Source organism: Pongo pygmaeus, chromosome 6 (assembly GCF_028885625.2).
Source record: "Pongo pygmaeus isolate AG05252 chromosome 6, NHGRI_mPonPyg2-v2.0_pri, whole genome shotgun sequence".
Lineage (NCBI taxonomy): Eukaryota > Metazoa > Chordata > Mammalia > Primates > Hominidae > Pongo > Pongo pygmaeus.
This window is the reverse complement of record NC_072379.2, coordinates 4,169,435-4,190,848: the sequence shown is the minus strand read 5'-3', so window position 1 is coordinate 4,190,848 and position 21,414 is coordinate 4,169,435. Positions and strand designations below refer to the sequence as shown.

Genomic DNA, 21,414 nt, shown 5'->3' with positions numbered 1-21,414 from the left:
CAAATGTTCTGATTAAATATCAGGCTGGCTCTCTTACAAATATTGAGTATTGGTTCCATGTTGACCTAGCTTAAGGACTTAGAGGTCTGGCGTGAGGCACCACCAGCTTTCCTGCCCCAAGGAATATTCCTCAGTTCCAAGAAGAGAGTGAGTAATGCTACTAATTAATCAGATCTCCTGGGCTGGCCTGAGATCCAACACTAATTGTAAAATGCAATACTTTTTGGTTTGACGATGAGATTAGTTTTGACTAGGACAAAAGCGTGACTAAGAAACTCCTAAGCCCTGGATTAGTGTGTGCCCTGGCTAACTCAGGACCCGTGTGCCTCCAGCATCCCTTCTCACCCCCGACTCACCACCCAGCGAAGCCGCAGGCTGGTCTCACTGGCAGTCCGGACCATGACGCTGGTTGGAGCCACGTCAGGTGGGGCCTGCAGGGTCTGGATGACTCGGGAAGACTGACTGTAGGGGCTTGGCCCAACAATGTTCACTTGCTTCATTCGAAATCTAAAGGCAAAACCACTGATGAGAGTTACGGCAAAGCAAAGGTAAGAAGGAAAAGAACGAAACCACAAAGGTGCTGTTTCTCAAAGGAGGGCTCAGATAGGTGTCTACTCATATCATAAAGGCTATTGCTCAAGGACACCCTCTTTTCACCTGGTTTCATTAAAAGTGCAAATTGTGGCCAGGTGTGGTGGCTCACACCTGTAATCCTAGCACTAAGGGAGGCCAAGGCAGGCAGCAGCGGGGGATCAAATCCCAGCACTTAGGGAGGCCGAGGCAGGAGGCAGCGGAGGATCACCTGAGGTCAAGAGCTCCAGATCACCCTGGCCAACATGGCGAAATCTCATCTCTACTAAAAATATAAAAATTAGCCAGGCGTGGTGGTGGGCTCCTGTAATCCCAGCTACTCAAGAGGCTGATGCAGGAAAATCGCTTGAACCAGGGAAGCAGAGGTTGCATGAGCTGAGATCATGTCACTGCACTCAAGCCTGGGTGACAGAGCAAGACTCTGCCTCAGAAAAAAAAAAAAAAATGCAAATTGCATATGTGCCCCTTTTTCCCTAAAAGCCTTCAAAGAAAGGTATAGGTACATCAGTTGCAACTCAACAATTTTAAATTTGCAAGTGAAATGTAGTTGGATGGATTGGGTGTCCAGAAATTGATGTTATCAGTTGCCCTGATTCAAGTTTAGGATAACCTCGAGGGGTTAAAGTGCAAGTAGCTATGGGACAGAATCAGAATGTCAGGATGTCACTACCAAAGGGCAGTTTTGAAGTCCAGCCTTTTAAATGATCAATGGCACCCTGCACCTCTTTTTCTATTGGTTCAGGAGAAGAATGAGGGGTGAAAGGAAAATATCTTGAACCCCAAATCACTAAGCTAAAAGGAAAACGCAAGCTGCGTTAGGGCAAACCTGCTTCTCATTCTCTTCAAAGTCATCCCTCTGCTCACTGAGATCAATGCAGATCTGATGGCCTCCTTTGGAAAGGCTCATCAGAAACTCAGAAGAATGGGACCCTTTGTCTCTCACCTATCTGTGACCTGCAAGCCCCCTCCCCGCTTGGAGTCTTCCTGACTTTGCTTCAAGCTTTCCTGCCGTTCCAGACTGAACCAATGTTCACCTTGCATATATTGATTGATGTCTCATGTCTCCCTAAAATGTATAAAAGCAAGCTGTGCCCTGATCACCTTGGGCACATGTTGCCAGGATCTCCTGAGGCTGGGTCACGGGCACATCCTCAACCTTGGCAGAATAAACTTTGTAAGGTAACTGAGGCCTCTATCAGCTCACACCACACTCTGTGATTCCAATCCAATGAGTAACTGTGAGACCTTCAGCAAATCAGATGATCTCCGTTTCCTTAACTATAAAATGAGGGTGGAGTTCGATGTTCTCTAAAATCTATAGGAATGCTTTCAGTTCTGTCTCTTCTTTATATATACATAAACAATTATTTGAATTCAATTTACATACAAGAAAAAAAATCCCAAGTGTGCACATACACATTTACTATAGAGGTTTCCCCAAATGTACCTGAGTTTCAAACAGGGACACTGATCTCTACTTACAGTTTCTGTTCTTTGAAATAACTATATAGCTTCAGTTAATTTCACATGGTAAGTCTTGAATCCCAACAGCTCATTTTAAGCTAAACGTTTTTCTTTAAAACCCAGTGTATTGTGTCCTGATTTGTCTGTTCTAAGCTTCTGAAGGATGTTAAAATGAATAGAAGCTAAACAGCATCTCTCATTAGGTTTTTATTTTTTTAAACTCTAACTTTGGTTTTGTGCTGGAAAGAAAAATTCTTCACAACGATGTAATTTCACCTTTTAGTCCCTGAATAGTAATTCCTATTCTTTCATTCTCCAATCCTATGAAATGTATCCATCCTGGCAGAACAATGACATTATCAAACTCAACATCTGGTGATAACTGGAAATTCCATCTCCTTCAAAGACCTTACGGGAAGTGATCACAGTACTAACAGCTCATGATTACCCTACCCTTTGTTAAGGCCAAGGATTTACTGACTGGATCAGTTTCGGGGATCAAGAAGCTAAAGGTTAAATGGTATGTTAATTGCTTGATGAGTGAGACTAGCGGCTCCTGGGCCCTGCTTGGGAAGGGGAGCAGAAGGATCTTTCTAGGTCATCTGCTTTGTTTGCATACGGCATGTTAATAGCCCCAAGAGGTTGTGGAGTTTGGTGAAGTGCCACGTCTCTGCTGCCTGTGGTTCTTGGTTATTCAGCCTAATATAACAGTGGGCCATTTCTATGGAGTGTTTTGCCAGCTGGTACTGATAGAAGGAGCCTCATGAGTCTAACATGTGCCTATCATCTCCCTTGGAATAACACCCAGCTATGCATCCCGCCTGCTCCTTAAGGCTTTGATGTACTGTTATTGCCACTGGGAAACATCTCATTTGCATACATACGACTGGGTTTTACTATTGCCAACAGAAGGCACCTGCCTGGGCTGCCAGCGTTTCCTCCTGTAACAGCTTATCACTGCTGTTCTCACCTGTAGTGAGTGTAGGGTGTGAGGTTTGGGATCTCCAGCGTCTGGGCATCAGGCTCATTCTCCTCTTCATAGAGGGTGACCCACTCCTCCTCATCGCCAATAGCTCCCACCTGTGCAGAGGGAGACATTGAGATGGGCTGGACATGCCTTAGGGACTGAGGCTGCCCTGTAGACCATGTGCACCTGCTGGTACCTGGTGAGCTGGGCAGGGCTGCAAGGCATCTCCACACCTCGGACAAGTTGAGTCCTGCACAACCCCCTCTTGTGCCTTGGAGATACAGGCTCTTGCTATGCCCACCATCAAGTCTGGGTGAGTTTTAGTCAAAAGCTCACAGTCAAGAACTGGGCCGCAGAAGGACTGGACCCAAATGGTGAAACCCCTGGGAACAAACCTGAGGGCTTGGAGGCCATCAGTGATGGAGGGGACCTTCCATACCATCTCATCCTTCCTCCTGTTTGACAAGTGAGGGCTCAGAGAGAGCCTGGAGAGGAAGACTTGGCCAGGACCATGGTGAGCAGTGACAGAGCTGTGGGCACAGGCTGGGGGTCCAGCTTCTACCCCAACCCTTTCTGCCCCAAACACACACCAAACAGACACCATTGCTGGCCCATGGCATAAGGAAGGTCCTTAGGCAGGGAAGGATGAGGCTTCTGCCCTGGAAGCCAGATGGGCAGGCCCAATCCCCTTAAGATTTAAAGAGACCACCTCCTGGCAGTGTTGATGAGGGAAGAGCCACTCACTTCAACAGAGACTTGCCTTTTCTGGGTCTGCTGGCGATGCCTGCAGGGTGCCCTCCAAGTTCCCCAGCTTCTGCCTCTCCCGAGTCTTTGCTCCTGCCCCATGGTCTGTCCCGTGCTAATTTTACTCCCTGTCTGGGAGCTCCACACCATCACCCTGCTCAGTAGCATTTTCATTTCCCCTAATCTGACCCCAAGCCCCACCTCTCACTCATCCTTGTGCTTTTAAGAAACCTGAGTGCCAGTGCCACTTCTACTGCCGCTGCCCCAAGCTGACCACGTCCCTCTCTCCCCCTTGACGGTGCCACACAAGCTGCGCCAGCAAGGGAGCCACGGCCTCGTGCCCACCAGGAGAGCCCTGGAGCTCATCTTTGGAGATCTCTGCAGCCCCATCACAAGCACACTCTGGTCTTGTGTGGCCATGTGGCTCTCTGGGGGACCCAAGGGACATAGAGAAGGCCGGCTGCAAGCATGGAGAGCATGTCAGGACAAACTGGCTGCTGGAGTGGGATTGGTCTGGGGCCTGGTGCATTTAACACTTCGTAAGTGGCTTAAATGGCGGGATAGGAAACGTGCTCACTAAGTGTGCAGAGGAAACCAAGTTGGCGGGTGGCCAAGTCTTGGGAGGGTGGCAGGAGAATTCAAAATGACCTTGGTAAACTGGAGACACGGATGCAGAGGGGACTGTCTAAGCAGCCGTGCTGGTGGCTTGCTTCCTAGAGAACTCGAAAGGCAAAACGCAAAACTCTCAACGCTCTCAGCTGAAAACATCCACGTGGTCAGTGGCTCCTCCAAAAGTTACACACAGTCACCGCATGAGCCAGCAACTCCGCCCCCAGCCATTGACCCAAGAGAACAGACAACAGGTGTCTTAACAAATACCTGCAGGCGCATGCTCCTAGTGCACTAGTCACGACAGCCAAAGCTGTGAACAAGGCAAATGCCCAGCACTGAGTGGATAAACAAAAGGACTCGCTGCACCATGGAACAGGATTCAGCCATAGAAAGGAACAAAGCACCCACACCTGCTACCACATGGACAAATCTCAAAACATGATTGATGCAAAGCTAAGGAAGCCTGACCCAAAGTCCATGCACCGCATGATTCCAGTTTATGAAATGTCCAGGATCTTTCAATCCATTGAGACACAATGCAGGTTGGTGGTTGCCAGGGGATGGGGAGAGGAGGGGATGGGAAGTGACTGCTACTGAGTATGAGGTCTCTTTGTGGAGTGATAAAAATGTTTTGGAACTAGACAGATGTGGTGGTTGCATAGCACTGGGAATCTACTAAGTTGTGAATGGTATTCTTTAAAATGGTTAATTTTATGTGAGGTGAATTTCACCTCAATGAAAAAAAGAAACAGTAAAATGAAATGTAGAATGACTGGCCAAAAACATTTGGTAGAGAACGAGCTGGAGGTCAGCGTAGATAATGAACAGCCCGGAAGTCGGCAAAACCACAAGGTGGTGTAATTAGGAAAAGACTGTGCAGCTTGCACAGCCAGAGGCGAAGGGGGCAAGTCCCCTGGCACCAAAGTGAGCCAGTTCTCAGCACTGGGGTAGCCATCGAAACCCTCAAATCCTCACTTCAGCCAAAGTGAGCCAGTTCTAAGCACTGGAGTAGCCATCGAAACCCACAAATCCTCACTTCAGAGACACAGAAAACAAGAGTTATGCGGATAGATTAAGGTTCCACAGAACACTCATCTTGGAGAAGGGAACGGTCTAGGCGAACCTGGGGTTGGACTAGCTCTCGAGTCAGACAGGACTGAGGCCTCCCTCTCCCCCATCAGGGCCCATGGCAGCCACCCCTCTCCATCGTTTCTGTGAAGAGGGAAGGGACCCAGGAGCAGAATGCTGAGACTGGAGCCATCCAATCCTAATGGGCAAAAGAGAATGAACTTCAGGATCCGGGGATCTCAGGGGAGCTCACTCAGGTCGGCTTGAAAGCTCTGGCCCCGGCACAGTGTCTAGTGGAGAGGGGCCGTGCAATATTTATCTGTGCAACTGATGCATGAATGGGCCGACCCATAAGCTAGGAAGCTGGAGGATATTATTCCAGCCCATGTTTCGCTGAAAGAAGCTGAGGCCCAGAAAAAGAGTGACTCATTCAAGGTCACCAAATGTTTGTCACACATCAGCACAGCTCAAGACACCTTACAGGCCTCCAGGTCATGGAGAACACGCACCACAGCACAGAGGGAAGGACAAGCAAGATGAGCTGCTCAGGCTTCCGTGGGAGGCCCCCAGCTGCCTGGGCGGTGTCTCAGGGGAGGAGATGGGGGTTGTGGGTGGGCTGGGACCAGATACTGGGGGGTGGGGAGGACTAAGCCCCACATTTTTTCAGTTGGATTTTACTGGGTGCAAAGTGCCTCCCTGTTGAATGCTGGCCCCGTGGCATGGTTTAGCGGTTTCAGAGTCCTCGGTGACTTAGGTGGGCTCCTTTTAGTGAAACCAATCCTTTGGGTGTTAAACCAAAGCACTGGGCGATTTCATGGAAAATACGTTTTGCTTGTTTGTTTGTTTGTTTTAAAAAAAAGGGAAGAAAGGAAAAAAAAGGGATGACTTCCATTTCAGGTCGTCAATTTAGCATCTTTTATTTATCAATCACACATAAGCGCTAAAGAAAGAGCCAGCAGTCAGGGCATATGTGACTCACGTGCGTAGCTCACAGTGCCAAGTGACCGGTGGGTGATTTGCCCGGCAACCTCCTGCCTTCCGGGTCCTTGCCTGGTCTGTGCATGTGTGAGGGGGAAACAGATGTCTGGCAGGTTCAACTTACTTTCCAAGACCCCAAGCTGCACTGCAGACACTCGCTCACCTTTGCTAAGCGACTCCAAGTCTCCTTCCTCTGGTTGGCCCCTGCAGTCCCACCCTCCCCACCCTGGATGTGTGTTTTCGGTTGCCTGAGGGAGAAATAAACAAGACTGAGGAACACTGGGGTCCTGGGTGGGGGCTCTGCCTAGAGCTCCCTGCCCTCCTCTGGCCTGGATGCTCGGCATGTATGGACTCAGTCTGTCTGGCTGCTTTCCTGGCCCCAGAAGCATTCACCTGAGGCCTGGGGGCTTCCTGACCCTGTGGGCTCCCTCATCCTGTTCAGGCACTGGGCACTCAGGGCAGGCTCTCGGCCACAGGGGCTGCTGCGGGGTCAGCAGTGGTCAGGGCAGCGGCTCTGGGATTCAGGGCTGTTCCACCCCCATGACCAAGAGGAACGAAAGAGAACCAGGCCCAGGAGGCTGCCCGGGAGAGAAAGGCACGCACGGCATTGAGAGAGCAGGAGAGTTGGGGAAAGCGCAGCAAGAGACAGCCAGGCTCATGGGGTTTCTCTGAGGACACCGACCTGTTGCTCCCTCTGCACAGATGCTGGGAAACCACTGCACAGTCAGAAACGGGGGCCGGCCGGGCGCGTGGCTCATGCCTGTAATCCCAGCACTTTGGGAGGTCGAGGTGGGCGGATCACGAGGTCAGGAGATTGAGACCATCCTGGCCAACATGATGAAACCCTGTCTCTACTAAAAATACAAAAAATTAGCCAGGCGTGGTGGCGGGAACCTGTAGTCCCAGCTACTCAGGAGGCTGAGGCAGCAGAATGGCGTGAACCTGGGAGGCAGAGCTTGCAGTGAGCCCAGATTGCACCACTGCACTCCAGCCTGGGCGACAGAGACTCCGTCTCAAAAAGGAAAAAAAAAAAAAAAAAAAGAAACGGGGGCCAGTGGGGCAGCCGATCTCCACTTCACTTCATCCTTTCCCGCCAGGAGAGCCTGAGGAGGAAGCCATTCCTAGGCCCTGTGGCCATTCTCCATGAGATGACCCCTCACCTGCCTTCTGAGCAGCGAGTGTCTGGTTATCTACAGGGCTGTCGTTTTGCTCAGCATAAAACAGTTTCAGGGCCAGGATTAATGGACTGGGACAAGGGCGGACCACTGAAGGTGGCAGCCAAGGTCAAACTCCCCTGCCCTTCCCGCCCAGTGCCTGGTCTCCCTTTTTGAAAGATGTTGATTGGAACAGGTGCCAAATGATTGGTGAACCCAGGCAGGTGCCACATGGCTCCATTAGGCTCTGCGTGCACTTCCTCCTGCAGCCGCGGTTTGTCATTACCTGGAGGCATCACGCAGTCTCCAACACCTGTCCCCCTGCACCACTCTTCCCCCTCTCAGAGTGTGTCTGCTCCTTCCACCCCTCCTCTCTGCAACTGGCTGACTCCTTTGGAACCTGGAGAGCATCCGGGCCTTTGGGAAGCCTCTGAACAGCATCCCTCTCAGCCTCTCACTGCCCCCGCCAGGCTGCCAGAATCTATGTCCTAATTCTGTGCTCCCATATCCTCTTCAGTGTACCCCCAGCACAGTGCAGATCATCATCAAAGCATTCATTTAAAAACACAACTCCCAGGCCGGGTGTGGTGGCTCATGCCTGTGATCCCAGCACTTTGGGAGGCTGAGGTGGGTGGATCACGAGGTCAAGAGATCAAGACCAGCCTGGCCAACATGGTGAAACCCCGTCTTTACTAAAAATACAAAAATTGGCTGGGTGTGGTGGCACGTGCCTGTAGTCCCAGCTACTCAGGAGGCTGAGGCAGGAGAATTGCTTGAACCAGGGGGGTGGAGGTTGCAGTGAGCTGAGATCACGCCACTGCGCTCCAGCCTGGTGATAGAGTGAAAGTCCATCTAAAACAAACAAACAAATGAACAAACAAAAAACAAAAAACATAACTCCCGGCCAGGCATGGTGGCTCACACCTGTAATCCCAGCACTTTGGGAGACCGAGGCAAGTTGATCACCGGAGGTCAGGAGCTCAAGACCAGCCTGGCTAACATGGTGAAACCCCGTCTCTGCTAAAAATACAAAAATTAGCTGGGCATGGTGGCACGTGCCTGTAATCCCAGCTACTTGGGAGGCTGAGGCAGGAGAATTGCTTGAACTTGGGAGGTGGAGGTTGCTGTGAGCTGAGACTGTGCCGCTCCACTCCAGCCTGGGTGACAGAGTCAGACTTCATCTCAAAAGAATAAATAAATAAATAAATAAATAAAAACACAACTCCTGGGAGACATGGCAGGAGGATCTCTTGAGCCCAGGAGTTCAAAATAGGCCTGGGCAACAGAGGGAGACCCCATCTCTACAAAATAATTTTAAAAAAAATTAGCCAGGCATGGTGGCACAGCCTGTAGTTCCAGCTACTCAGGAGGCTGATGCAGGGGGATCATTAGAGTCCAGGATGTCAAGGCTGCAGTAGCTATGATCACACCACTGCACTCCAGCCTGTATGACAGAGCGAGACCCTGCCTCAAAAATAAATAAATACATACATACATACATACATACAAATTCTCATACAAATACATAGTATGTGTCAAAGATTTATTTCGCTCATTAATGAGGAACTAGTAGGATGGTAAAACTGGTTCAGAGGGGAATATATATCAAAGTAGGCAGAGCGAATGAAAGAAAGAATGCTCAATAAGATCAAAAAGTTAGAAATAAAACCGGCTATGAGAGCAATATAACCGCGACCTCTGGCTTTGCAACTTATAATCTTCTACGAGGTAGCATCTAAATTCACAGAGTCTGGGCCAAATCAACAAACAGTAAGTCAAACACAATTACCTTCTTTAATGTGATGGCCCCTAGCAGGTTTATTAAAGCAGGCTCTAGGCCAGGTTCAGTGGCTTATGCCTATAATCCCACCACTGTAGGAGGCCAAAGCTGGAGGTTTGCTTGAGTCCAGGACTTTGAGACCAGCCTGGGCAACATGGTGAGACCCCATCTCTATAAAAAATACAAAATCTAGCTAGGTGTGGTGGTGCATGCCCGTAGTCCCAGCTAATCTGGAGGCTGAGGCAGGAGGATCGCTTGAGCTCTGAGGGTCTAGGCTGCAGTGAGTGGTGATTATGCAACTGCACTCCAGCATGGGCCACAGAGAGAGACCCCGTCTCAAAAACAAACAAGCAGGGCTCTAGTACTGCAGTCAGCAAACTCTGGCCCAGGGGTCGAATCTGGCCCACTTCCTGTTTTTGTAAATAAAGTTTTATTGGAACACAGCCACACTCACTGGTTTGTGTGGCTGCTGGCTACTTTCATGCTTTTGCAGCAGAACTGCAGAGGTGTAACAGAGAGCGTCTGACCTGGAAAGCCTAAAGTATTCACTATTGGGACCTTTACAGAAAAAGTGTGGCAAGCCCTGCTGGAGTGCACCACCCGCACGGCACTGACTCTTTCTCCTCAGCTTCTGAGTCCTCTCACCATGCTGTGTCATCACTTCTGGCTGCTTGTGGACCCGCCCTGAGGCAAGGCCAGGGTCTCACCCATCCCTGCACCTCCAGCATCTCTTGCAGGGTCCAGCCTCAACTTGGTGCTTAACGCATGAATGAATTTACAAATGAACATGCAAATTGATTTAAAAATCAGTACTGAAAATGGGTTGCTTTACACGGAGCTCCAAAATAGATGATCACCAAAAATGTAACTTTACTTAGCAACCTCTAGGGGAGAAACTGAAATTTCTATAATAAAAGCTTTACATTTTTGTCTGGAAAGACCAGGACTCTTTTTCGTGACAGACAGGAGTTCTTTAACCCTGGCTGGGCTCCTCTGGCTCTCTAGTTAGATTTCAAGGCCAAGACAGAATGTTCTAGAAGCAACTGGGTGCTCACTAACAATGTGCTGATGTAGAGGGAGGCAGAATTCTTTAAAGATAAAACAAATCAAAGCTCTGTGGGGGGTCGGGCGCGGTGGCTCACGCCTGTAATCCCAGCACTTTGGGAGGCCGAAGCAGGCGGATCACGAGGTCAGGAGATTGAGACCATCCTGGCTAACATGGTGAAACCCAGTCTCCAACAAAAATACAAAAAATTCTCTGGACGTGGTGGCGGGCGCCTGTAGTCTCAGCTACTCCGGAGGCTGAGGCAGGAGAATGGCATGAGCCTGGGAAGCGGAGCTTGCCGTGAGCCGAGATCGCGCCACTGCACTCCAGCCTGGGTAACACAGCGAGACTCTGTCTCAAAAAAAAAAAAGAAAAAAAAACTCTGTGGGGGAGCTGGGATTTTGAAGGGCTTTTTTTTTTTTTTTTTTTTTAACTTTTTTTAAGGCTAATAAACAGTACTTTACGATACTTCGGACAAAGGCAGAAATGGCATCTATTTCAAATGCCACCCGGTAGGGGTGGTCCTTCAGGCCCATTAGGGGCGCTGTCTGTCTGTTATACCCACGGGGATGCTGCCACCCGCCACGCACCCCCGGCTTGCCCACTCCCAGGTCTGGCTGGGGTTTGGTGCCAGCGGGCCAGGAAGCTTGGTCTGTTTGTGCACATGAGATCTGGCCTCTGGGAAAACTGGTGGAAAGTGGTGGGCTGGGCAGGACCAGGAACACCCCTGCTGGGAGGCTCTGGTGGCCATGATGAGCTCAGCACTCCAGAGGCCAGGGTCAATGGCTGCTCAGAGGACAGTCATTAACCTCATCCCAAAGGTAATTTTGCACATGGAGAGGAAGCAGACAAGGTGCAGCTGCGTGTGGGGAGGGGCGGAGGGACGCGAGAAGGCAGCCCCTCTCCATCCAGAGCTAAGAGGAGGAGAAAAAGACGCTCCAGAACCCCTTCCATGGAAAGCTGCCAAGCCAGGCGCACTCTGCCCGGCTGAAACTCTGGTGTCAGCAGGAAAACTTGCACGTCTAGCAACTTCCACAGATACCGAGTACTCCTGCTTCTGAGGGCTGCTCCCCGTGCCCACCACAGCCAGATGAAAGCTCCCGAGAGGAGGCGGCTGGAGGGCGCCTGTGGAGGGAGGGACAGATGGATGCTTCTGGCAAAGGCACAGGAAACCAGGAAGGCCCAGGAAGTCCCAGAGGCCAGTTCCCTCAAACAAATCGCAGCGTTTGCACACCCGATGAGCCGGCAGGGGACTCGACGATGTGCTGCATTTATCTTCACTCCCAAGGAGGCTTCAGGCTTTGAACCAGCCCAGCTCTAGATTCCCAGCCCTTCCCTTGGGACCTCTGTCTTTCTGGGTTGTCATTGTTTTGTCTTTACTGTTTAATATTCTTTGGATCTTCAGAAGGGCTGTGGAGTGACGGGTTTTGTCCCCCGATCCTGAGCTCCACGCTTGGGTTCCCAGGGTGCTGGCTCTCTCGCTCTCCCTCCACTCCTCATCTGGCCCCTTCTCTGTCCCAGCAACCCCAAATGAAGCCCTTCCTGAGTCTGTCCTTGCCTCCTCTTTCCTCTCTCTTGCAAGGCCTCCTTCCTGGGGCTCTTCCTGTCCCTCCACAAGGAGACAGAGACCTGGGTGCGGGACCTGCTTCCTACCGACCACAGGCAGATGCTTCTGAGCTCCAGCAGCTCACATGTGACAGCCTCACCCCAGAACCACGATCTTCCTGGTCATGACACCATCGTCCTCTGTCATTGAGGGTCAGTGCTCCTTCTGCCCCCCTCCCCTGCTGCGCGTGGTGGGGTCTCCTCCACAGCCTCTCTTACATTTGCTTGATTTCAGTGGTAGGACCCTGATTTAGAAGCTCCCAACCTCTTGCTTGAACTATTTTGATAGATTAGTGAGTTTTAAAAAATGCAAGTTTTTCGGCTGGCCCGGGAGGCCGAGGTGGGCAGATCACCAGGTCAGGAGATGGAGACCATCCTGGCTAACACGGTGAAACCCCGTCTCTACTAAAAATACAAAAAATTAGCTGGGTGTGGTGGCAGGCGCCTGTAGTCCCGGCTACTGGGGAAGCTGAGGCAGGAGAACGGCGTGAACCCAGGAGGCGGAGCTTGTGGTGAGCGGAGATCGCGCCACTGCACTCCAGCCTGGGTGACAGAGCAAGACTCTGTCTCAAAAAAAAAAAAAAAAAAAAAAAAATGCAAGTGTCAGCCGGGCAAGGCGGCTCATGCCTGTAATCCCAGAACTTTGGGAGGCCGAGGCAGGCGGATCATGAGGTCAGGAGATTGAGACCATCCTGGCTAACATGGTGAAACCCCATCTCTACTAAAAATAGAAAAAATTAGCCGGGCGTGGTGGCGGGCGCCTGTAGTCCCAGCTACTCAGGAGGCTGAGACAGGAGAATGGCGTGAATCCGGGAGGCGGAGCTTGCAGTGATCCGACATCGCGCCACTGCACTCCAGTCTGGGTGACACAGTGAGACTCCGTCTCAAAAAAAAAAAAAAAAAAAAAAAGCAGTGTCCTTGCTACCTTAAAACAAACCAACCAAAGGGTCAGGGCTGCCCAGCTGTTGGTTTTCCGGCCCCAGGCAAGGCGGCTTCTCTGGCAACCAGTGCGGAGAGCACAGGCCTAAAGGAGACCCCTATGTGCACCTCCATGTAGGCCTCCCTTCCCCCGTCACGCACCCTGCAGTGTTACGCCTGGGGCAGGCCTCAGGGTGTTCTGGGCCTCGGGGCTCACAGCCACAGGGAAGGAGAGGCAGATGAGTCTGGGGTCCCTGTTAACCCACAGGCCCCCAGCTCATCCATCTCACCCAACTCCAATTCACGGCTCTTGCTGTGCTGAGCAGTCCAGTCTCCCTCTCCAGGCCCAGGGGTGCCTGGTGCCCTCCTACTCCCCTTTCCCACTAGGGGACTGTGATGACCTGCCACACACCGGGCAGCTTACAAGCAATGGGAGTTCATTTCCTCACAGCGCTGGGGCTGAAGGGACCAGGGGGTCAGCCTGGGTGGGTCCCGGTGAGGACGCCCTTCCAGGTTGGGGACGGCCAAATGCCCCTGTGTCCTGACGTGGTGGAAGGAGAGGGGCACTCATCGCATTGGTGAGGGCTCCTCCCCATGACCCCATCCCCTCCTAAAGTCCTGCTGACACCCTCACCTTGGGGGTAAGGATTTCAGCACAGGAACTGGGGGCACACTCGGTCCACAGCGCCTGGTGCCTGCCTTAGCTCCCCATGTGTCCTCTGCATTCTGGCCAGTTTGTTCACATTTCCCAGGTGTGCCCCCCGAAACAGCCTTCCCGCCCAACCCCATGTCCTGAAGGAACCAGCTCCTCCATAAAGCCCTTCTCCTGGAGACCATCTCTGCCCCCATGGCCCCTGCCCTAGGAGCCCAGGGCCCTGTCTGAGCTGAACCCTGCAACCTCCCCATTCACATCTGTCCCTCCCTCCCATCAGATCCGACCCCTCTCAAGGGGAAACAGGGATGTCGATGCTCCCTGTGCCACACGCTGGGTGATTCCCTGCTAATATTTCTAAGTTCCTGAAAGGCTGGTGAGGACTTCTGCTCCATTGCCCAGGAAGGGGCGTGAGGAGAGCAGCAGCGGCTCCTCGGCCAAAATCTCTGGGGCATGAGGCCTGGCTGGGCCTATGTCCGAGAGACACTGAGCTCCTCAGACTTCTTGTCCACATAGCGAGGACCACAATGGTCACCCTAAAGGGTTGTCAAGAGCCCCCAGTGGGACGAGGTCAGCCCCGGACACTCTGGCACATGCCAGCGAGCTCGGTGACCAGCAGCCATGGTTTCTTAGTGGTGCTTTTAGACAAAAACAAGCCAGCCCCCAAGCACGGCCTTTCCCACCAGCTGCGGCTCCCCTTGGGCCATCTCCCATCACATCCCGCTCACACACGCCCCACTCTGTGCCTGCTTGGCCCTGCCCATGGTGCATTAGCCACCACTTCCACTGGACCTGGCACACCTGGGCCTGGCTGGCCCTGGAGAGATGGCCCTCCCAGGGTGAGCCAGTTCCCAGAGACAGCAAGCAGCTCACCTGGAGGTAGTACCTTTTGTACCTAGAGCCCAGTCCCACGTCGTCCTCTGTGAGCGCTCACACTCAGGGCTTCATGCCCCTGTCCTGTCACTGGGGCTGGGCATCTGATAGCAGGAACAGCCCCCAACCCCGGAGCCCGCTGAGACTGTGACACCAGCCAGTCCTAACCTTGCCAGGCTAGGCCCTTCCCTCAGAAGCCACAGCAGAGGCTCCTTCCACAGTCCCCTCCTCCTCTGCCTCCTGACCCACCCGGTGCTTCCGCACGTGGCCCTGCGTGGCGTTCCCTGCCCCCTCCCCTTGGGATCTCTCAGCAACAAGCCGTTTTTCCAACGCCATCTGTCTCTCGATCTGTTGGCATCACCGTTCCCGAATAAAAGTAAGATCTACACTTTAAAACGACAGGTGCTGTGCAACTTTCTAACTCTGAGCCTTTCATTCCTCTCTTCTCTGTGCCTGGAATGTCTTCCTTCCCATCGAAAGACTGCGTCCCCTTCAAGGTCCAACGTGAGTCTCACCTCCTCTGCAGAGCCTTCCTGGCTGACCCTGCTCACTCACTTGCTTTCACATACTCCCCTGGCCATAGATCATTACAACAATTCTCACAAGTCTCATGTGTACCAAAATTTAGACTACATTGTGGCTGGGCACAGCGGCTCACACCTGTAATCCCAGCACTTTGGGAGGCTGGGGCAGGAGGATCGCTTGAGCTCAGGAATTTGAGACCAGCCAGGGCCACATAGGGAGACCCCATCTCTACCAAAAAAAAAAAAAAAAAAGGGCATGGTGGTGTGCTCCTGTAATCCCAGCTACTCAGGAAGCTGAAGTGGGAGAATTGTTTGAGCCTAAGAGGTTGAGGCTGCAGTGAGCCAAGATTGTGCCACTGTACTCCAGCCTGGGTGACAGAGCGAGACCCTATCTCAAAACAAAAAAAAAACAAAAAACCGACTACATTTCCATCCTCCCTCCCACATCCCTCCTCCTGAAAATTGTGAATTCTTGGAGAGAGAAACTAAAAGGTTTTCACCTTAGTAATCTAATATGTAGCATGATACCTGGAACAATAAAATCTATAAAACAGTAGGTGCTTAATAAATGTTTGCCGGGTGAACGGACGAACGAAGGAAAGAAATATAAAACCTAATGGCTGGAAAAATGAAACACACAGGCAAATCTAAAAAAATCCAACAAGAGAATTAGGATGAAGGAATCAGAGCAGGGAATGGTCCTCGGAAAGAACGGGGAAATATGAGTCTCATAAAATTTAATTTGGTTTGACGGTTGTGATTTATATATACGTTGACCTCTACTTTTCGAAAATGACATCTGTGGTAAAACACTTCCTTCGGTCCCACTTGAGCTGTCACTTATGCTGCAGTATTTTCCTCTCCTGTGGTAGTTTTAAAGGTCCCATAATAGGACCTCAACGGATCTGATAGACGAATGAACAAAAAGGCCCCTTTTCCACCATTCATCTCATACAGATTTTGTATGCTGGTTGAGAAATAAGAGAGAAAAGTCACTGTGAGGGTGTTATTATGGACAGTCGAGCAACCAAGAAACAGTCTGAGATTTCTGAGTATGTATGTCATTGTCACCTGTCTCCCCAGCACCTAAACGCTTAGGCAGAGACATTACACCAGAACAAAAAATGAGGCTCGTCTCTGCAAATTTACCCAGATGACCGTGGGATTATGGAAGGCGTCATTAGGGCCGATGACAGGTCTCCTGTGCATGTGCGACTCACTATTCAGAAGTAATGTCACTCTTGTTCCTCCCATTATGAAAAACAAATTCAACTACAGTCAGGGTTTATTACGACCGAAATGCTGACGGATACTTATCCAAACGGCCACAGACGGGTCTCACGTCCATCCATAATGAGGGAAGGAGGGGACAGAAGTAGTGATGAGAAACCCCCAGCCCCAGATCTTGAAGTGATGAGATAAAAGCATTTGGCTTATGAACCTGCAGGAGATGGGGCAGACTAGAATTTCTCCCTGCAGAGGTAACAGATGGCCAGGTGGACAGTGAAGTCAATCAAGGTTGGAAACTTTATTGGGCCTTGGGCGGCTCAATATGTCTGTCTTGGGCTATGTCTGTCCCGGATGGCGTGTGTGCGATGCCCTGTCCACCTGCGCACAGGCGCTTCCCGGCACGATGCCTTCCTTCTATGCAGCAGGCCCTGTTCTGGGTGCCAAGGGGAGATCTGGCACTGCTCAGACAAAGTCCCTGCTCTCACTGAGCTTGTGTTCCTGGGAGGACAAAGATGGTAACCACGTAATAAATAAATACAGGACGTTACTGTACCAAACACAGCAACCTGAGAGCCCCTGGCCATACAGGAGCTGTCTGCTTCCTGACCAAGGTGAGTCCCTCACCCAGAGCCGGCCCAGGCTGTCTTGCCATCTTTGTTTGCTGTGAGGTGGGGTGGGGCACGAACAGACCAATGCCTCTGCAGAGATGGGCTGTTCCTGACCCCTCTGCCCAGCTGGGTGAAGCCTGGGAACCCAGTGTGCTGAGTGAGAAGCCTCCTTGCTGTTCCTAAAGTCAGTTTCTACTGGGAAAAAGAGATGGGGACTGCTGATTTGCCATTTTCAAGCTGTGCGAGTTCGTGGTTCTGCTTGAGTGCACTGTGAGTAGCACCAGCCTGACTCTCCACTGCCACTGTGGGTGTTCGAGCCCAGGCTGTCTCTTCCTGGGCTACAGATACTTACAGTCACTGGGGACTTCGCACACCTGGGTTCTCTGACCACGGCGACCCCCGTGGGGGTTTCAGTGTCCCCGGCCCCCGATTCTCAGCTCCTGTGTGGCGCTCATTCTGCCTGAACCTGCCCTGCTGGCCTCTTCTTGGTTTCCCAGGTATTTTCTAGGACAGGGCCCTGCACACTCCACAGGCCTCCCTCTGGGGAAGGAGGTCTTTCCTCTGAAGGTCACAGTGTCTCAAGCAGCCTTCCTGGATGCTAAACACTTGCCTTGACTTCATTATTTTTATTATTAGGAACTTCCATTTATTAAATGTCTAACATGTGCTAGTCCCATGCTAAAGCGTTAAATGAACTGCTGGTCTCTGAATTTTATGATGAAGAAACTAGGCTTACAGAGGTCCCACAATGCATCCTGGTATGGTTGGCCCCCAGCCTCTGTTCTCCATCCTCTGCCCACCAGGCAGCTCTCAGGGACCATCTCCCACACCCTAACAACCATTGCCGGAAGGGTGGCTCATTGCTAAGGTGCCTAAAGTTCCTCTCTTTTGCTGGCTTTACCAGGTAATAACCTCGCCTTCCCCTGGCCCTGTCTGTGGTCACACAAATCCACGCAGGTCCCAGAGCTAGCTCTGCCCTGCCACAGCCAGGCCTGGTTCCAGACGGAATGCTGGCAGCATTAAAGGTAGAGTGAGGGGATCTGAGTGTCTTATTCCAGGAGCCTCTGGGATTCCTAAGCCTTGACATTGCCTGATGTGCTCGTAAACACGGTGGACTTTTGAAGAGAGGAAAGCAAATCACAGAAAAGACACGCACAGGAAAGTGGACGCTTTACAGCTACATTTCAGGACAGGTCTCTACTGACATGTCCACACTACCTATTTTTCAAAGGAAGATCCTCATAATGAGATGGAGCAGGAACCCCCCTTAGGGACTGGTGGGCCCCCAAACATGGAAATAAAGAAAAATCTTAAGTTCCTTCAAGGGAAATTCCAGGCACCTAGCTAGCCCTGAGAAGTAAATGAGCAAGGCTGTGCACGGTGGCTCACACCTGTAATCCTAGCACTTTGGGAGGCCGAGGCGGGCAGATCACCTGAGGTCAGAAGTTCGAGACCAGCCTGGCCAACATGGCGAAACCCCATCTCTACTAAAAATACAAAAAATTAGCCATGTGTGGTGGCGGGCGCCTGTAATCCCAGCTACTGGCGGGGCTGAGGTGGCAGAATCGCTTGAACTCAGGAGGCGGAGGTTGCAGTGAGCTGAGATCGCGCCACTGCACTCCAGCCTGTGAGACAGAGCGAGACTCCATCTCGGAAAAAATAAATAAATAAATAAATAAATAAATAAATAAATAAAGGAGCAATTTGACAAACAAGAAGGTAAAAGTAGCTGAAAACAATAGCCAAGGAAGCTAGAGTCAGGAGATGCTTGGTTCCCAATAGAAACTAAAGTGACATCTTACCACATGTCCCTGAGTTGTTTTTCAGAAACCCGGACTCCCACCAAACAGGTTGGCTACGCAGGTCCGCTACACATAGACCTCAGATATGGGGGAGCTGAGGAAGAGCTCAGATATGGGGGAGCTGAGGAAGAACTCAGATATGGGGGAGCTGAGGAAGAGCTCAGATATGGGGGAGCTGAGGACGGAACTCTGACCTCTGCTGTTTGTTCTAAATTTCTTCCTAAGGAGTCTGGAGGAAGTCACACCCTCAGGCCAGAGCTAATGTTCTTTTCTGCTGATCCAAAACGTTTAGACAAAGCTTCACCCCCTTAACCGATCACAGATCAGAAAATCTTTGAATTTACCTATAACCTGTGGGTTCCTGCTTTAAGATGTCCTTTTAGGTAAAACCAATGTGTCACTTCTGTGTCCTGATGCTTGACTCTGCCTGAAGCCTCTGCCTCTCTGCCTTTATAGATCCTTACTGTAAGCCATAGGAGAGGTCAGGTCTTAGGCGTGAGTGACCTGATTCTCCTGGCCTGGTGCCCTGAAAGAAACACCTCACTTTCTCTCGCTGCAATCCCGATGTCAATGGTTTGGCTTTGCTGTGCCAGGCAGGTCCACAAGTCCAGTTTGATAACAATAAAGGAAAACTCCTCTGAGGTCCCGGTCCTTTGCTTCTCCCTCTGAGGCACGGCCACCTGCCATGAGGTCTTGGTATCTTGCTTCTTTCCTGAGTCTCTCTTTCCTACTCACTGAAGGCAGGTTCTCTTTGTACTTGCCTCTGAGGCTCCTGCGTCTAGCACAGCACTGGACCACAGCAACTGTCAGCACATGGGGATTGGAGGGGCGAGTAGAGCAGAAGCAAGTTCTGTGGAACGGCAATCCCACCCCGGAATTCCAGGGCAATCCATTTGGCTTTCAAACCCCTGGCTGCGCCGGGCGCGGTGGCTCACACCTATAATACCAGCACTTTGGGAGGCCGAGGTGGGTGGATCATTTGAGGTCAGGAGTTTGAGACCAGCCTGGACAACATGGCAAAACCCCCTCTCTACTACAAATACAAAAATTAGCTGGGTGTGGTGGCAGGTGCCTGTAATCCCAGCCACTCTACTCAGGAGGCTGAGGCAGGAGAATCGCTTGAACCTGCAAGGCGGAGGTTGCAGTGAGCTGGGATCACGTCACTGCACTCCAGCCTGGGCAATAGAGTGAGAGTCCGTCTCAAAAAAAAGCAAAAAACACACACAAAAAAACACCCTGGCCGTTTAGGCAAAAAGGGGACTGCCCCCAGATTGTATAGGCTTCAACTTCTGACTAGGGAAAGCAGATACACTCATCTGCTGAGACGACATTTTCCCCGGGATTCACCTCTGGGAGAAGCGTATTGCAAGAGGCTTAGGATCAAAGGCCTGCTAGAGAAACAGAAAGCCCCATACATCCTGCAAGATGTCCTCGCAGGTGAGTGCCTCAGCAAACGGCAAAATGAAACACAGCCGGTGGCCTCCCATCCATCAGCCCAGGATCCGGTCCCTCGGCCCAGCGTGTGCTTAGGAGACAGACAGTGTTGCTTCAGGCCCTCGACTTCACCGAGGCATGCGTCATTCCAAACGCTGTCGCTGTCGACGCCGCCAGCAGCCTCGGCGTCTCTAAGTGTCCTACCTGGGGACGCCTGGGCGCCCGGCTGCTCCATCTCCACTACTCTTTAGTTACAGAGAGACCAGCACTAAACAGACTTGTGCTTTATTTTATTAGCCCATAACACTCTCTAAAACAGTTTCTTCTAAGAAAATGGCTACTATTATGCACAAATAAGCACTAAGTGGGACTTTTTTTTTTTTTTTTTGCTTTCCATTTTCAGAATGAAAACAGTTTTAGCTGTACGTAAAGTGTTACCACTAGCATCTTCATTATGGAAAACTCTGCTCAGGGCAGGCTTTTGAGAAGACTAGATGTTATTTTGGCTATTAGAGCACAGCAAATGGCTGTGAATGGCAGGGGTTTACAGAGGTAACTGAGCAGACAAACAGGAGTGGCAAATGAAAACATACAACATTTGCATTCTCCCTTTTATGGTGCACCATAAAAATGCTCAAAGAGATGTTTTGCTCACTCTACAGTCAAAGGTTACTAATTAAGCAAAGCATTACTGAGCCAGAAATACCTATAAAAGCTGCTACTTTTTTTTTTTTTTTTTTGCAACCCACATCTGAGCATCAACTTATTATAGGGCCTTTCAATGGGTTCCTCCAATGATTAGGATCCTTCATTCCATAATTCACTGAAGATAACTCTAAGTAATAAAACTTTCTTGGTGCACTTTTAAAAATGGTTAGCATCTAAAGGAAACTTTTCTGCAAAGAAGATATGATTGAAAAGTGGATGAAAGGGAAGAAACATGAACACTCTTCTGGCAGACAGTGTTGTCGTGGGAGCCTTCGTCCCTGCCCCGCTCTGCTGCTGTCCGCCTGGGCTCACATTCACAGAGCCTTGAGACGGGGCTTGGCTGTTGGGACCTTCCTGGGCCCTCCCCACCCAACTGATGGGTTCTGTTGTTCCTTCCTCAGTGTCCTCCCGGCGCCCCAGCAGACCTCTCTGACATCACCTCCCTGGCTCCTATGTGATTAATGACTTTGTATCTAGACCATGTGCTCTGGAGTCTTTCTCCTACCCAAATTCTAGCTCAGGGCCAGGCACAGACTAGGAGTCAACAAGCGCTTCCCCGGTGAGAGGCTGTGAGAGGCAGCCCTGGAGTCTCCCTGCAGCAGAGAAGGCCTGGGTTTGTCTTGCATCCCATTCAAAGGGGGTGAGGTGTAGGAGGCC

At 51.1% G+C, this 21,414-nt stretch overlaps 1 protein-coding gene across 4 annotated transcripts in view; it reads right to left on the bottom strand.

Annotated features, from left to right (window-relative positions):
• The window catches only part of SDK1 (sidekick cell adhesion molecule 1), a 989,261-nt gene that overhangs the window by 155,549 nt on the left and 812,298 nt on the right, over positions 1-21,414 (bottom strand). For all 4 annotated transcript variants that reach the window (XM_063667220.1, XM_063667221.1, XM_054494717.2 and 1 more), the window contains exons 23-24: positions 3,026-3,135; positions 357-507 (exon numbers count right to left, since the gene is read on the bottom strand). In XM_063667220.1, the coding sequence (XP_063523290.1) occupies positions 357-507; positions 3,026-3,135 (261 nt within the window). The remainder of the gene's footprint in view (positions 1-356; positions 508-3,025; positions 3,136-21,414) is intronic.